The sequence below is a fragment of the Leptosomus discolor genome, chromosome 4, assembly GCF_034619465.1.
Source record: "Leptosomus discolor isolate bLepDis1 chromosome 4, bLepDis1.hap2, whole genome shotgun sequence".
NCBI lineage: Eukaryota > Metazoa > Chordata > Aves > Leptosomiformes > Leptosomidae > Leptosomus > Leptosomus discolor.
In genome coordinates this window covers 40,786,542-40,805,044 of record NC_141394.1, presented here as the reverse complement: position 1 = coordinate 40,805,044, position 18,503 = coordinate 40,786,542, and the positions used below count along the sequence as shown (strand labels likewise).

At 42.0% G+C, this 18,503-nt stretch overlaps 1 protein-coding gene across 1 annotated transcript; it reads right to left on the bottom strand.

Moving 5' to 3' along the window:
- TMEM192 (transmembrane protein 192) lies at nucleotides 1-16,002 on the bottom strand. Its single transcript, XM_086464556.1, has 6 exons — nucleotides 15,958-16,002; nucleotides 13,170-13,316; nucleotides 8,894-9,158; nucleotides 6,902-7,036; nucleotides 2,521-2,623; nucleotides 1-142 (listed from the first exon to the last, which is right to left on the bottom strand). Exons 1-6 carry the CDS (start codon nucleotides 16,000-16,002, stop codon nucleotides 19-21), a joined length of 819 nt encoding a protein of 272 aa, XP_086320682.1. The 3' UTR covers nucleotides 1-18.
- Nucleotides 16,003-18,503: the final 2,501 nt, after the last annotated feature.

Below are 18,503 nucleotides of genomic sequence, written 5' to 3'. Positions count from 1 at the left end.
GCAGTTTTCCAACTGCTGTTAAGTTTTGATTTGCTGAGATGTTAGTGCCAATAGTCTCTTGCTGAGCAGTGCATTATGTCGCTGAAGATATTCTATTACATCTCCTTGCTTTTCAACTATCTCTTCTAAACTTGAATTTTCCCTTGAAATAACAAAAGTGAACATGGGTTTCAGTAAGTGACAGAAGCTTTCTAACATACAAAAATGTCAGAGCTAATTAACAAATACTTAAATAAGTTGCTTCCTTCAGTTTTAGTTTTGCTGATCTGAACTAACTTTTGAGGGAGGAGGCAGTCTACAACACCTTTATGTTTAACCTGTTTTGCATGAGAAAGCAAGAAAAGAAAAAAGTTTGGCTAAACTCCATGCCATGTATGCATAATCAAGTTTCCTGCTAGACAGTTGCAGAAAAGTTGTATTAGTATGAGGGTTCTTACCGTTTAACCAACTCTAAGTTAGCGAGCTATGCAACATGCAGGAGGTGTACTAACTCGGAAATCCATGGCACCTTTTCCAAATACATTAGGAAGCTCATTTTAAGCATGCATAGTATTTTTATTAATCCGTGGCACCATAAGCTGTTTAGGACAAATTTCGTGATTAACCTGCAGTAGCATACACAATATACTACTATATACAGTGATACTATCTGTCACAGTACTATAACAGCATCAGCACCAAACAGCTGTGCTACTTCAGATCTACCACCTCACATGCAGCTGACCTCCCACTTAAAAATATCTCCAGCTTTCAGACATCCTTCATTTTAACTAGGATAGTAACAGTGCAACATTAAGCACAGCCAAGTTAATCGAGAAAAGTCTGTAAGAGTACAGAATTTTGTCAAATTTGTAATTATAAACTTTTAAGACTATAGCAAGAATGAGTACCAATGCCTGAGCATATTCCAGCCTTCTCTCACACATTATTTCTTCCTAGCTGACTTGGGAATGTCTTAGTACAGATGTGAGCATCTTTGAGTTTAGAAAGTTGCTCCTCAGCCTTGCAGCATTTTGTGGAGGAACACTGCCCTTGTCTTGTTCTTAGAAAGTGCTGAGAAAGATAGCTAGAGTGGAGAAAAACTTAGGTCCAATTACAAGCCTACAGTAGTTAAACCAGAAAAAGAAAACAAGTTTTGTAGACAGAAAGCTTGCAACCCTAACCAGTAGTCTGCACTATCAACTTGAAAGCACCAGAAGAGGTCCTGAACAGTAGGTTATAGGTTGTAGAGGTCATAGTATTCAAAAAACAGTCTTATAATCAGGGTCAACCAAAGGGCTAACAGGATTCACTTTTCAATAGACCTTAACTCTCAAGGGAAAAAGTGTCAGAGTTGTATAGAGCTGAATTAAAATAACAGTTTTACAATCAGTTCTCACAGGAAGTTTGCACTCTTTAATAAAAAACCAGAGTCTTTTCCTCAGCTGGTCATTGTTGCAGGCTTTCCCTGGGCATTTGAGAATTTCTCAGGGGAGAAGCTGAATGAGAAAGGAATGAGGTCCGCCATGCATTCACCATGCTGTTTATATCAAGATGGAAGTCAGACATTGTATCAAAACTCAAGACAACTCTAAATCCTTCCTGTATCCTGAACATCTACTTCCAAGTTCCATAAAAGCATGTGCATGCTGCATTTGTGACACCAGGGGAAGAGCTGACATTAGTCATCTTTGCACTTAACTTTTTACCAAGGCACACATACAGAGGCAAACCCTACTGTATCAGAAAAGGTCTAAATAAGTTCTTACATGGAAATTGCTCTTAGCTTTGATGATGGGTTTTCGTAAAGTCATACCAGAATCACTTCAGCAACTGGAAGATGTTCAAGCAGTCAGAAGGTATACAAAGGACAAACAAGCAGTAAGTCTCAGTGCTTGTGAGGTTAATGTTCAATAGTTTCTCCATCTTGGGGAACTTCCTTACCTCTTAGGCTCCCCATGAACCTTTAAAGTTCCTTCCCAAACTAGAAATATATTCCAAATCCCTTGCTAGAATCTCATGACCAACTGCTGGCACAGAACAAAGCTGCAAAGTTTTCTTCATCTAACAATTGCCCATAATATTTATTTTCTTCCCTGGAAGAACTGGCTGATGAAGCCAGGCTTTTGTAAGGGCACTTCAAGTAACAGTACAAGACAACAGTATCTTTCCTCAAACTCTCATATAAAGCCAACTGTGCTTAATCTGATTTAGTTATTTATAGCATACTAATGATTCATGCAGCCAGCCATAAGTGGTCAAATAATTTCTGCCCTCATGTTTGAGGATTTCTGTATCAGAACAAATTGCCATTACTATGTAAAGTAGAAAACTCTGCTGCTTCTCATCTGTGCATGTGAAGTGGCAGCCTTAAGCATATAGTTTCCTTCAGCACTATTATTCCCACCTCTGCTTTGGTTGTCAGACTTAAGATTGTACACAAGTCCACAGAAAGTAATGCAGTTACATTAGTCATGTACTCATTACATCACCTATATTCAATGGCTGAACACAGCACAAGATTAATACAAGAAATCTTACCTGAATCCAATTTCTGAGGTAATGTGACTAGGGTAAGCATACATCTTTTCTTCTTCAATTATGTCAGGTCTTGGCTTCGCACGATTGAAGTTGCTTATTTTCACTGCAACAAAGTTTTATAAATTAGTTGGAAAGCAACCAAAAAAAGGACAGCTTTATTACCAGGCTCCCAGTTAAAAAAAATCTGAAACAGATTATAAGATTGCCTTAGGATAGGAGATGTAAAGACAGTAAGGTAATGTGGGGAGGAAGGAAAGAAAAAGCAGAATATATCTCTGCTCACTTCTGGAATGGCTTTGGTTGTAGGTTAATGGTGGTTTGGTGGTTTGTTTTTTTGTTGTTGTTGGTTCCCCGCCCCCCCCCCTCCCCCCACCAGACCCACTGCTTAAAAGACCACAGTGAAGTGAAATAAAGACCTGAATGGGGAAGCTGAAACATATTGCTTAACATTTGCAAAGTTTAATCTGTCACCTAAGAGTGTGAAACCTTAGTTGCCTTTGAGAGGATGAGATTCAGTCTCCAAATTCAGGCTATAAATTAAGCAGCATGCCATAAAAAAAAGTTGTAAAAAGTTTTGATACTAGTATCTAGATCAGAACTTCTAATTTAAGCTCTTTGATAAATACTATTTTAACTAGACTACCTGCAATGAAGCAGCGGCTTGTCTCCCTGCTCTAAAACTAGGGTAGACTTGGTGCAGAAATCCATTAAGTATTCAAACCAGAGTGGCTCTGTGATCATGACTGTGAACCTTGCAATGTTGGCTGTCAAAACCAGAAGTCATTCCTGGGCACCTGTGAATAAAATTTAAGACTAAATTTAACAGATGTGGAATGGGGATGGGTGGGGGTGGGAGAAGCTGTAGGCAGTCTCCACATTTCTGGAAGGAAGCTGAAAGTATTTTAAGCCATTCTGTATCAGATCCTGATTCCGGGAATGTGCTGAACTATCGGGAATGTGCTGAACTATCGGGAATGTGCATTTGGGACTCTGCAGTTGGGGCTGCTTGTGAAGCAATAAGTCCAATCCCACTCAAAACATGAAGTCCAGGTCTGTGAGAAATCCATGCTACTGCAGCAGAGGAAGACTGTCCTTACAAGTCAATACTATGACAGGGTTTATTACAGGCCACCCTGCTAAAACAATGCCAAGACCCTCCAGAGGTTAACTACAACCTAGGCTCAAAGGTTAGGTATTTCTATGATCGTATTCCTCTACAAATAAAGCCATGAAGAAATGGATGTGGAATTCCCAACACGTGTTGTTTGTGGGAATGTTAGTCTTTTATTCAAGTGATATTAGAAGTATGTAAGAAAGTCATTAAATACATATATTTAGTAAACCTTTTAAACCTTGACTCCCTAGCCTATCAATAACAAAATTACAATAGTAAGCTGACATTTATAGCTGTCTGTCATACTTCATTCCATACACATTTACCTCACTTGAATGATTTATATATGTCAAGTCTGTCAAAGCAATTCCTCATAGATTTCTGAATCCCTCCCTCTGCATCCTACAGCTATATATACCTACACTGCTGAATGGAGATAGTTTTAATAAAGGCAGTAGTACTTCACAGGACATTGGGCATCATACAACTTATAAAATAGTTCCAACAAGCAAGAAGAAATATTTCAGATTACAAGCAGGTATTCCATGCCACCACTTCCCTTTGCAAGGCAGCAATATTTAAATGAAAGCAAGTCAGATACACAAACCTTCTACTCGTAACTACTAGAATGAGGCATAAATGCTTAAGAAATTATTCCACAGTGGAGAAAAAGTATGAACTGGTGCTGCCTTCCCTCCAAAAATTAGGAGTAATGTACTAACACAAGAAAGGTGTTGATCGTGAGTTGCTAGTGTAAAGTGACCTTACTCTTCCCACTGTTGCTTAGCTATATTAGCTGATACTATCTTAACAGTAAGTGGAATCCGGTAAATGCTTGCCTTTGAGAGGGACATTCTAACCATAAGCACAGGGCTGCCCTTAATACTACCCTACTAAAGAAGCTTCACACTTCCATCCAGTCACATACTCTGCTCTGTTGGAGAGAAACAGGTTATCCAAGTGTCACTACTACAGGTTCTCAGTCTATTTTCAAAACTGGCCAAATACATTTGCTTCACTTCAGTAAGCTTTAGTTTGATGCTTAAAGTGTTAAAAACACCCTTAACACCCCACCATTACACAAGAGGGAGACATGCATGCAGTCTCTTAGCTTACTTCAAAATATACTGGGATGGAAAACAAGAAAACAAGGTACACTACCCATGGGAAAAGGCAACCTAGGATGATTGGAGGTCTTCCTCATTGTGAGGCAAGTGTTAGGTTACATGAAAATTAACCCTAGTTCGCACACCAAGCTTTACAGAACAAATCCTAAGATTGTTTTGGGGCTGCTGAGGAAATAAGGTAGCTGCTGCCAAAAGGAACTGCCTTACTCCTTTTCCTAGCAAGGCAGCTCTGCCCCTTTTATCTTGGCTCCAGGACTCACTGGACCCTTCTTCAAGCCTCCTTCAACTTGAAAGCAAAATATTGCACCCCACAACTTCCTAGTATAAGCTGGTTAACAGATTCAATGGCACAAGAACTGGCACAGTACAAAACAGGAAATAAGACCCTTTTGGTGACAAATAAGCTTTCTGATAGTTTGAGTGCTCTTATGGAAGTCCAGGCTTAGACCTTACTCTATGAAGGTCAACTTTCTTGCAGTTGCTTATCCTTTTCTGCCAGAGTAAGAGACACACAATGTAGCTCTTTGAGCTCCAAGAGCCCTCAGGGCAAGAAAGAGTTTCACTGGAATTCCTGTACTCTATTAAGCTTTGCAATTTATCTCTTCTTTCCAGAGTTTCCCAGGAAAGTAAGTATGCATGTGCAATGAGGGAATGATCTCCAACATTCTTGGAATAGTTCTCTAAGACTGCCATGCTTGTGTTCCCTCATCACTGCCTTTACTCCTCCAAAGGACAGTTAGTCTACTTGAGGTATGTTTGTCCATTCAGGAGGAAGGCTGACAAGCCAACAGCATTCAGGCCTCTGCAGAGTTATAAGAGGAAAATGCAGTTTAGAGCTGGGACCTTATTTCTGGTTACAGGAGAGTCAAGAATAGATTTTATTTCCTAGATTACCAAGCGACTTGGCAATATTTCTGTGTCATAACACTACTAAGAGCACAGCAAAGACAAGACAGCCAAGATTAATTACTAATTATGAAATCACAAAAGTAGTCAGATTAACACAAATACTGACCACCATAGAAATGGCCTTAAGTTTTAAGCTTCATGCAGTCCTGAAGGAGGTATTTCCACTCTCCTTCCTCCTGTTCAATTAGAAGTCAGGAGCAAACCAAGTTTTGCCCACTGGTTTTGTTCCCCCCACCCCCAGAGACCCCAGTGCTACTGAGGCTACTTAGCTAAGGTCTCATCTCCTTGTCTGTAGTTGTAAATAATCAGAAAGCATCTCAGAAACAGGAGTATAAACTAACTCAGGAGCAGAAACTACATGTCATTTAGACATGGACTTCACAGTAAACATCTCTAGTTTTCTTCAGGCAAAGTAATTGCATTTTAGTGTCTTGTACCTTTTCAGTGTGGTTTTCCCCCCCAAGCCAGTTATTTTCATTTGAGTTAGTGCAAGCCATAAATCCAAATAGTTTAAGATAAATCTATTTGGTTCAAGCATTTATCAATCAACATTTTAGACAGTTCTGCAATAGCTTAATGGGAAGAGGTTTATCAAGTCTCAGTTAAGTTACACCAAACCTAAAAGCAGATAGCCTTACAAACCAATGACAGTACAAAGCAATGCCTCACAGTATTAGCAGATTCCAAAAGCCATGGTGTTTTTTTTTTTTAAACATTCATTAAAGGGAATCTTCCATTTTAGTGACAAAGACAAACTGAAGCTTTTGGGGTGGGACTGGGGAAGAGGAAGAGTCTGGAAAGTAAGGTACAATCACACTATCAACTATCCCTACATGTAAAACCCAGAAGCAATTCTGATTAAGCCAGCTAGCTGTTACTGCTTCACAGCCTGTGGTGCACACATCTGAGAATACACTGCTAAACAGACAAGCCTGTTGACAGGATGCTTTTGCAACAATTATGCATTTATTACCACTTCACTGGATCAACAGCTTTGAGGCAACATGGAGCTTTCATTTAGCAGCACCTGAAGACCAAATCAAGCCTGACAACCTTCCCACTTGTTTTGGATTTGCCTTCATTCTCCTTCTACAAGCACAGAATTATTCTGTATTTATAGTTGCAGTTAAATGTCTTGGGTTACCCCCAGTGAGCTACTGTGAGGGCAGACAAAACAGTTGAGTTGCAGTGACTGTAAGTCTCACTCAAGAAAGCAAAAATTGCCTCTCACCTGTGTAGATCACTAAGCATGTCAGGGAGCTAATCAGCTCCAGGCCCAGGACTCCCAGGATAAGATACAGGTACACTTTACTGTGATCAGGAAAGGAATGCTGCATTGACAGAATCAAAAGCAGGGCTGCATTACCTAGAAAACAAATACTATATTTTTACAGGTGTAACAATCTCATTAGCTGTTGAAAATAACAGTACTCTTTCATCCCCAGTATCTGCATTAGGCTGCAACATTTCAGTAATGCTTTTCCATTTCATGCCATAGTTGCCCCTTTGGCTCATGTCCTTAGCACAGGTGATACAAGTTTACAACTGCTGGCAGCAAAATGAGGTTTCATTTCAGCATTTGACTAATGGTAGAGAATTATGGGTTCTTACAGATTTTTCTGACTTAAAAACAAAAGTGGAAGAAATGCACTAGAAATACATGGGTGTGCTTAAACAGTTCATAACCTTGTTGCTGCTACCCATCTCCAAAACTGTTTGCAGACTATTAATTTCTTTCAATTCTTAAGGTCACCTCAGTCAATTCAAAATGAGAGGGTGTTTTCCTTCAAGTTGTAGAGTTGAGTGTATTTAAATGAGGCTAATAGAGTAAAAAATCCAGACACCTTCCTTTCACAGGGAGATACTTGCATTAGCTTCCAGTTGGCTAGCAAATGCTATAACAAGTGTCTGGATAAAGCATTACGTGTATTAAGACCATTAATGTAGCTAGGGATCTGTACAGTTCTTTTTCATACTGCATTAGGCAACAGAACTGTCAGAATGGAAGCAGTATCAGCAGCAATTAGTATGGCAGGGAGTTTGCAGTAGTGGAGGTAACCACCTTCTGAACTACAGATTATCTACATCAAAAGTCTACAGCACACAATTGATTGCACCTGAACATTTTACACATGCCTAGGTTGTCTGGTAGGAAAGAAGTGGGCTCCATCCAAGACAGACCACAGGGTTAAGTGTTCCAGATTATACTGCAACAGGCAGAAATAGTCCTTTTACTCTTTTGAAACATCCTTAAGCCTGCTATAGCCGGATTTTGTCACTGCACTCCAAACACATCTTTATCTTCACAGCTCTATCTAGTGGCCAAAGCCTGAAGTTTTGCACATTGATCAAGTTGACTAGCTCTTTTAGTGACTGGAAAGAAAGCTAGGGTTTTATGTGAAGCAGGACCATCTAACATCAATTCTGGTGAAAGTATTTCTCCTTCAGTTACTCAGAAGACTTAGAGAAGGAAAGTGATATTATAAAGAGGAAAATACTGTAAAAGCCACCACTGTTCTCTTTCCCACTGCTATTTCTGTGTGAAAAATCCCCTCAAAGTTACATGAATTTTAGATTTATTGAAGCAGTTTGCTGGAAAAGCTACACCAGCTAATTGGACATCACTGGCCAGTGAAGCTGAAAGTGGTGTTGGTAACTTAGAATATATAGTTAAACCACTCCTGTACACCACCCTTTGGCCATAGAAAGTGGGAAAAGGCACTCAGAAGTAGAGCTGAATGTTAAACATAACCCCACTGAAGAAAGTTGCTTATTTTACTGATTTCAGACACCTGTTGAGCAACAGGCAACTCATCTGTCTCTACATGAACTACTGAGCTTGAGAAGAGTAGCACCCTTCCTGGAAGGACTAGCAGTCTTGCCACATATCCAGCTAGACAAATGAGTACACAAATCAAGATCACTAGCAGCCAAACATAGACCTTGCTGACTGAACATTTTATGGCTGAAGACTAGATGCAAGTGACTAGAAGTTTTACTCGACCTCGCTTGCATGCATTTTCCCACTACTACAGAGTTCTTCACAACATGCACCTAGCAGGCCAGGAAAAGCCAGTCAGAGGTCCATCTGACTAAAGTATCATTTATGAACACTCATGGACAGGTTTTTAAAAGTTCATAATACACATTTATACACAAACTGTTCAGTCTTGTTTCATAGTTTAAAGCTTTAGAAAAAAACAGGAAAACAAGTTCACTTCACCTATGGAATGTATCAGCAGTGGAAGCCTTTTTAGATGTCTTGTTGATCGGTATATTGAGAAGTACCCTCTGCTTCTGACTTTGCTGTGGTGGTACTGGATGTATCGTTCAAAAAAGACATGCAGGATCCACAGAATTACTTTTGCAATGATTATGACAGTCTGTACTTTAAGTGGGTGAGTATAGTTTCCAGGGCACTTATCCTGATTTGGATTGGGGTAAGAACAAAACATAGCTGCTAGAAATGCTAGAACAACAAAAGCAACCTGGAAGAAAAAGGAAGAGAGAGAACTCTTAAAGTCAACATTTAACTATAAAAAAACCAGGCTTATGTACTTTATTCATTATGCATTACTTTCTGAATTGATTTTTATTGGGGTTGAGATGATGTATAAGCCATCAGGTACTTACTACAACCAGTACATAGGAACATACTGATGACCAAAATTGTCAAGCAGCAGAAGTGTCTTCCAGGAGGGTAACCAGTCTCCAGCACAACAGACCTGAGAATCACCACTCTTCCCAGAATTTTCACTAAATCAGTTTCACTGTTCCAAGTCTCCCCTTCATAAGTAAATCCATCTTATTTCTGGACCTTCTTTACTATGTCTTTTTCCTTTAAGGGGAACTTGATTTCTACTCCCTCAAAAAAAAATCACATCTTTTTAGACTCAATTACACTTGTTACTGCTCTGCAGGACATCTTTATATCTTATTGGTAAACTCTACATTTCTTTAAACTGACATTTTGTAAGTGAAAATCAACCCCTTACTATACACATTGAAGACAATCTCCAGGCTACAACATTAGAAAAAAGTGAAACATCATCATAGTAACTTAAGTTAATTATTAACACTGGGTAGGCATCTTTGCCAGTTCATAATCCTTCTTTAGCATATTTACTATCAGATTTTCCCCATTTTGCTTAGCACTTATGTCAGCATGACCAGACTATAGTCAGTCAGACTGTATATACACTTATCCTTTCAGACTCGTGCCATTATGCCATATTTTTTCCCCGTCTTCTACACTTTTCTCCAAGTTTTCAGCATCAGCAATCTTTTGGCCAACTAGAATGCAGAGTCTTAGGTGCACATTATCTGAGGTATATGTACACACATGGGGCTTTTTAAATCTTTATTATAGAGTGTTTCTGTCAAAGTACTCCCTACTGTTTTCACTCAGTGAGCAACAAAATGATACTTTCTCATCCTGGTTCAATCTACACAATAGGAATATTTTAACAGAACTGAAAACAAAAACAACTCCCACAAATACAGAATTGAACCGAGAGCTTCTATATACAACAAAAACCCCCAATTTGCCTCAAACCTGCAAAAGTCCAATACCTCTAATATAGTTATCTTAAAAAAGGTGTCCAACTGTTAGAAAGAACACATCAGAACTGATGGAGGAAAGCGTCTGATTTTTATTTGTTAGCTTTGTTTCCATACTTAATTCTATGGATATTTAAGAGGCCACCACCCTCTTCCCACTGCCTTGAATTTTTCATATTTTTTGTAATTTCTCAAGCAACTTTCTTCACAGAAATTAACCTTTCAGAACAACTTAATTACTCTTGGTATGAACTACCCTTAGCTTGCTCTGGCCGTGAATCAAGTTAAGCAACTGGGGAGGAAGGAAACGGGGAATAATTTTCACACAGTCATCAATACCTAAAAGAGACATTATAGAGAACCGACAAGGTACAGGGTGGGAGGAAAAAAGTGTGTTCCCTATATTATCCATAAGACCATTACTTCAAATGGCAGTTAAATCCAAAGTTGAGACAGGTTAAGTAGCTAGATTAAAAAGTTACAGAAGAGGGAGGTTTATCAAGAAAACATTTGTTTAATCTATTATTTTACCACCTCCTTTTTCTTACTAGAATAATCCAGCTAACCCATATTTTTTCATCCATTTACTGTTTGGTTTGACATTTTAAAACAGTAACACATCTACTAGTTCTAATCCCTCAAGGTGTTAGGAATGCATTTCAGTGCAGAAAATAGCTATATTAAACTGATGCAAGTTGGAATGGCCTAGCATCGCAGCTCCACTAACCCACTACAGGAGTGTATACAAGAGAAAACAGACAGCTGGCACTAGGTGGCATTTATTAAAGACGTTTTGCTTACATTTTAGGGCAGTGCAACAACAGGTGCTTCACCCCAATACAGGGGATTTTTAAATTAAAAATGTTATTATAAAAAAGTTATTCCTATAAAGAGTAGTATTTAAGCTCAGTTTTGTGCATGTGCCTGCACAAAGGGGATTAAGGGAAGACAGAGTTAAAAGAATCAGTTCTAGCCCGTACAATTTACACTGCTCTCCAGTGTCCTGGTAGGAGCGTGCAGAAAAGCACAGCTTGGCAAAAGAAAAGCCACTCAAAAGCCCAGCCCCACCACACTCCAGTGTATCCTACCCACACACTCCACAACTATATGTAACTAGGCAGCTGCACCAAAGCAGCTGTTTGCTACCTAAATCCATTTCTTGCACAGGATGATTGAAAAGAAGTACTCCAAGTTACATAGAAATTATTTTAGAGATGCATGACAACTCTACCAAGTAATACTATGATGGCTTAACTTCTCCAGAATACTCGCCCTTTTGGCAGGCTGTGCATCGGAAGCTAACCTGGTGTCTTCACATTACAAAAGGTTTGTGCACATTTGCAGAAGCAGAGGGGAAGGAAATCCAATAAGCTTGTTTTCCCTATCCATCTTTTCAGCAAGTTACAGCACTATTTCACATGGCAATTAATAATGCTGTATTTGACCAACAGAAAAGGTTACTTCTCCATTTTGCCCCAAGGACCAATTGGCCACTGCAGCAGGTCAGTCAGCACAACTTTACCTAGAAAGTGTGTGTTGACGGAGGCCTCACCTTTTTCTCTTCACATCTCCACACTTCTCTCCATTTGCAGGAGAGGGACCATGGTAGGGACAGAAGAGGCTGGGTGACTGACATTTGGCTACATCAGTTACAGCAGCAGACAGTAAGGCCTCAAGGCTAGATGGAAAAACATTTACTGCTCTACTGCCAACAGCAGCATCTACCTTTAATGCTGACTTCGGGTGCCATCCTAATGGGGTGGCAACAGAGTTCTTCTGGTAGGAGGTGGAAGTAAGGCTGGATACACAGTTTCCATTGGGAATTTTGGTAGGTCATTCAGCAGAACAGAAGTCTTTCCTAAGTCTACTTCACAGGGACATTTCTTCATATTACTAAGAGGACTCTATAACATTTACTTCTGAAATTAGAAGGCTAGAGCATATTGTTTTAACTTCATGCAGCTGCCCAGAGACCTTAGAGGTTCATATGTGCTTTTAAAGTTCTGGTAGAGAATATGTTTTGTAGAGCACTGGGCACAGCATTTTTTTTGTTTGAAATCTAAAATATCTAGCACACATCCATACATGTCTTCTGCACTCTAACTTTATACATATACTAGCTTCATGTGAGTTAGTGACATTATGTAATCATAGAACCATTTAAGTTGGAAAAGACCCTTCAGATCATCAAGTCCAACCATTTACCTAACACTACCAAGTCCACCATTAAACCATGTCCCTAAGCACCATGCAAGTACCATTTCAGTTAGATCTTAGGATCAGAGGTCTTCACCCTTCCTTCTTCATGATTGGTTTCCATATGCTCACAAGCAACAATAAGCCTCTTCAGTTTATCAAGGTTAAGCTTGCTACTAGGCATCTACTATCTACCAGCCTCAAAAAGGCCTTCATATTGTTAGGTACAAGATCTGTCCTTTTCACCCTTAAAGCCCAGAAGTCAGAACAGGAAGTAACATTTGGATTGCTTCATCTCTCCATCCACTACCCTACAAAACCCCTGGAGCAAGTCCAATTTAGCTTGTTTAGTTACCATAAGAAATACCTTAAGACTTCCCCGTGAAATTAAGTTCAGCCTCCACAGCATCAAAATTATCTTAGCCCTCTATAACTAGTATAAGCACTTTACAGCAGTAATATTTTAAAAGTACATTTCCAACAGTATAGAAGAACAACTATTTAAAAGGCTTTTCTTCCTAACAAGGTGTGTTGTAGCATGCTAGCACCAACAAACAATCATAATGAGAACACAGCAAGTGTCATGTAGCATATACATTATCAAAATCCATTGGCAAATAGGACTTCACTGGTTTGGAAGAACGGTGTACGCAAATCTCAGGAGAACTCTGTCCACATCAGCAATAACAATTCACAATAGAGACAGCAAATTTTCATAAGGAAATTGTGCTTCTTAAACTTACATGTATTAGCAACAGAAAATTGGCAAGGAGAACTGCTGGGATAGCATGAAATCTTGGCCTCAGTTGGGAATGCAATGTATGAGACGAAATAAGTGGTGCATCCAGCAGAGCATCATCTTCCAAACTCTGTGTTATTTCCAAGGAACCCTGGAATAGAAGGGGAGGGCAAAGAGTAGTAACAGGTAAGCTCTAAAAGTAAAGTACAAAGTTTTGGAGAAAAAAGCCTAGATTAGTATTTTGATACAAGCTCTTAAGTTCTAGGTAAACTCACATCATATCTTTATGTGAGAACTCAGTCCCTGGGGAATCCAACACTAATCTACCTCCCAGCCAAGTCTTCAGGAACTTTAGTCTTTAAAAATGTATTACAAGTGTTTGAGCACCACTCCTAAGAGAGTCTACAAGTATTAGTATGTTTATGTGAAAAGGTGGAAAAGTGACAAAGTCTCTCACACACTTTATACAGGTACTGCAGAAATCCTCATTACTCTTACTTCTGTCCAACCACAGTTAAGAGGCAATAACAAAAGTTGCAGTGTACTAGTTGCAAGTGATTCAGCCACTGACACTACTGAGGTCAAAACACCTGCAGCAGTAGTTCTGCCTGAACCCTGGCAAAAAAGAAGCAGCAGTTCACAGTGAGAAGATGCCACCAAGTGCTGGGCAAGACATTCTCTGCTTTCACTACAGAAAGCTCACAGTCCTTACTCGTCATGTTGGCACCAAGAATTGGGGCTTTGGCTTCACATTCAGCTCAGAAGTTTTGGCTATGTAAGTTTCCAAAAGTACATTTTACTTTTTTTAAAAATTAAAAGATAAAGGTAAAAGTAAGTATGGATACAGGGAAAAAACCTTTCTTTGTGGACAAGGAACTTGACCCAATGCTATGCCCCTTCCAGGCCAGGACACAGTGATTCAATACATCTTAAACTGAACATACACAGCCACTACAAATGCTCAAACTGCTCCAGTTTCCCTCTTAGCATCTTGTTACCTCCCATGCTATGACTTGCTTGCTTCAAGAGACAAAAACTCAAGATTCTCAAGTTTTGACCACTTATCCTGAATGATATAAGCCACAGTCCAGAACAAGGGCAGATCCCATCCTACTCCAGACTTGTCACTACTCAGACACATACCAAGGTTCACTGGGATATTTACTGTTTTCAAGAAGACTTCTCCTTGCCATGTCAGAAAGCAACATAAGCCTCAAGACAAGTGAGGCATGTCATTCTACTAGACACTAGCAGAAGAAGAGAAAGAAGTTTTGTGATTAGACCTATACTTCATATTAATCAGGACAATGTAGATTGGCTCCCCAGTGTTATTTCACCTACAGACAGCTGCCTACAGTGAAGGAACTAGACATCAAGGGTTATTTCAGTCAGCAATCACTTATTTTAGTACTGTGAACACCACACTTGCCTAACCATAGAGGAGTGTGAACAGGCCTCCCTCACCTATTTGACACCTTTTAATTAGCCTAGCCATTGACTATAAACAACCTGTGCTGAAATACCTGCCTGGTAAGATGACCTTTTACTGCAGACCTAAAGGTTGACAAGTGGGAATCCTCTTATGTCACTGATACAAAATCCAGAAACAAGAGTATAGAGATACTCTTTGTCTCTCATCCCCCACTTTCAGAGGCCAGGTAGAATTAAGCTCCAAAAGCACATGTGCAGGACTGGCATTCCAGCAGCCAAGACATCTTGCCTCATTCTTCCCTAACACAGATTTAATAGCAGAGCTAACAGCTCACACCTCCCATAAAGTCAGTGATCCTCCTTAGGAGAGATCCTTTGCCTCATGGGAACATGTGAACTCACCACCCCTGCAATATCATGACAGATCACCACCCTTCTTCACAGACAGAGCTTTATCAGAATGTATTTGGCCATGTTACTGCAAGACCAGCTACAATCCATCTTTGCATCCTGAAATACAGCTAGCATTAGGAAGCACTGGATGACATAACCTCCCCAAACATACATTATTACAGGCAAGATGGGGAGGAGGGGAATTAAAGCAAGAGAGATGATGCCATGCAGTCAATCTGACATTAAGAAAATCTCTGAAGTGCCCTAATTAGATCAAACACAGGTTTCATCTAATAAGATGAGCCAAAGCGCCTTAAAAAAGCATGCCATCTGTTAGCAGAAGCCCAGGTTAGGCTGTTACCACAAGCCCAGGTTAAGGCTTCAGCCTCTTGGCTCCCTGATCCACTTCCAGCATGTGACCAATGCCGCCGCAGCCCAGCACCAGGAGGAGGAGGGCAGGAACAGGTAGAGCCACAGCCAGCAAGCCTTGCCCGCGCAGGCTGCCAGCCGGGGGGTGGCGGGAAACACCCAAACGAACAGAATAACGCCGTGGTCACGCCAGTGCACAGCACCCAAACCAGAGATTACATTGACAGGACCTGCCTGTAGAAAAAAAAAAACAACCCCGAAGAACTAAACGAGCTACACGAGCAGCCTCAATTAAATTCATAATCTCGATTAAAATCCCCATACCCAAATTAATCGGGGGCACCTCGGGCTGGGGAGGGGCAGCGGCCCTCCTTCCTTCCGAGCGGCCGTTTAGGAGACGCCTGGGCCGGCTGCTCCCCCCGGAAGAAGACGATAAAGCCTCCAGCGCTTAGCACAGACAACAGCAGAAAGAAGTGGAAGGCAGAGACTAAAGGGAAAGCGAGGCGGTCTGCCAGCAGTGCCCACTGTTACCGGCCACTCACCCCAGGAGGAGCCGCCGCCGCCCCGGCCCCGCTCCCGCCGCGCAGACCCACACTCACGTTGTCCAGGTCTTGCCGCCGCCGCCCCCCCGCCATCAGCGCCATCTCCACTCCCCTCCTCTGCCGCCCCGGCTGTATTTAACCAGCGCCCCCGCCGCGGCCCGGCCGCCGGCTGGCCAGGCGCAAACACCCCCCCGCCCCGCCCCGCTATTAGCGCCCCCGGCCGCTATTGGGCCCGAGCCGCGCCGCAGGGCCGGCCTCGGGGCGGGGCCGCAGCCGCGGCGGGGCCTTGTCCGCGGGCGGTGGCCGAGCGGCGGCCCCCGCCCCGCCCGGTGCCGCTCCCGCTCCCCGCGGTGGCGGCCCGGCCCAGGCCGCGTTTCTTGCCCGGGCGTGAGGGCTTCCCGCCTCGTGGAGTGGGGGGCCGGGCCCGGAATGTGTGAGTCGTCAGCTGGGGCCCAAACTTGTGCCCCCCCAACTGCCCTGGGGTGCCGGCTGTCTTTTGGCGATGCTGGGTCGAGATGACCCGGCAACCCGGGACTGAATTTAAGCAGGGAACTAGTTAACGCTGGCCCAGGGTCGATGTCCCTGCGGGGCAGGTGGCATGGCGAGAGGGGAAAGTAAAGCAGCAGCAGCTGCCTAGTAAAAGTGTGGGGATAAAGGCAGCATGGTGTTGCTTTCAGCTTGCCGTGCAGAGTGTTGCCCATCTCCAACAATTTGTCTTGCAGGGACTTGTTGAGGAAGGGAAGGAGTCTGTGCACTTTATTATTTCGAGTGGATGTCTTTTCCATGGACGTGTCTGGATGCCCCTTCAGACGACGGAAAGTTTTGGCGTGCACAAGGCACTCAGTAAGTTGTCAAAGGTATTTCTGGCCCAGCTGTATATTTTGTGAAGAAATGTATTTTATTTAAAACCTGCCCTTTGCTAATTGCATTATATAACCCTTTGTTCGCACACTGAGAGAGAGACAATGGCCACTCACAGTGTCCATGCTACTCACCTTGTGGATCTCTGTCTTACTACTCCTTGACACCTCCTTTATATGCTGAGTACTCCCTGACCACTTAGTTATTCTTTAGTAATCTCTGTTAACTTCTCTGACCTTTTTCAGCTATATCCTTTCTGAAATGGGAAGGATCAGAATGACACAGTGTTCAAGTATGTGCATAGTATGAGTTTACAAAGCAGCATATTTATTATCTGTTGTGTGCTCTGTTCATCTGCTAGCATTTCTTAACCTTCTCTTCAATATGACCATCCCTGAGCTGATGTTAGTGAGGACACTGAAGAGGATCAAAGCTATAACAGTGGCTTGAAAGACAGCAAGAGTGTATCATCTCCAGGTTGGAATTGTTCTTTGTGTACTATTTAAGAGAAGCCGGGGCTGTCACCCTGAAGAGCTGGCTTGGAAGAGTGCAGAAGTGCTAAGAGGTGAAAAGTTGCTTTTGAGGTATGGGCTTCTTCAGGCTGTCCCAAGGTTTTCATCTCTGTTTCTGTGACTTCTCTTGGGTATCTTTTTGTAGAAAAATACCCAACTGAAACCTCCCACCCAGAGCATTTACATTCATCACTTGCATTCATTTTTTCTTGTTTTACAGAGATACATATATTTAACAAACTGGGCAACTACCTTAAATGAAAAACAAGCCTTAAACTTGCTGGTTTCAGTAAGATTAAGTCCAAGTCCTGTGATAAGAGCCTGCTCAGTTCCGGTTTCTCAGCCAAAATATTATTTTTACCTCTTCCTTATTGTGCTTCCTCTTTTTTCCTTCCTCACAAGAACACAAGTCCTACTGATCGGTAGCCAGAGGACCAAAGTTTTCTGTGACAGTGAAGTGAGGCCACAATTCACTGGTTGCTGTTCAAGTAATTGGCATTATTTCTGTAAGGTGTTCTGCCTTGCCCAGTAGTTAGCTTGGCAGGTGTGGTCTACATCTACACAGATCATAGAATCATAGAGTCTTCAGGTTGGAAGAGACCTCTAAGATCATCAAGTCCAACCGTCAACCAAACACCACCATGCCCACTAAACCGGGTCCAGAAGCACTACATCAACATGTTTTTTTTGAACACCTCCAGGGATGGTGACTCCACCACTTCCCTGGGCAGCCTGTTCCAATGTTTGACCACTCCTTCGGTGAAGAAATTTTTCCTAATGTCCAATCTAAGCCTCCCCTGGTGCAACTTGAGGCCATTTCATCTTTTTCTATCGCTAGGTACTTGGGAGAAGAGCCTGACCTCCACCTCACTACAACCTCCTTTCAGGTGGCTGCAGAGAGCAATAAGGTCTCCCCTCAGCCTCCTCTTCTCCAGACTAAACAACCCCAGCTCCCTCAGCCGCTCCTCACAAGACCTGTTATCCAGCTTCTTCACCAGCTTCACTGCCCTTCTCTGGACATGCTCCAGCACCTCTTGTACTGAGGGGCCCAAAACTGCACACAGTATTCGAGGGGCGGCCTCACCAGTGCCGAGTACAGGGGCACGATCACCTCCCTACTCCTGCTGGCCACACTATTTCTGATACCAGCCAGGGTGCTGTTGGCTTCTTGGCCACCTGGGCACACTGCTGGCTCGTGTTCAGATCTAATAACCCTTAAAGATAAGGGTG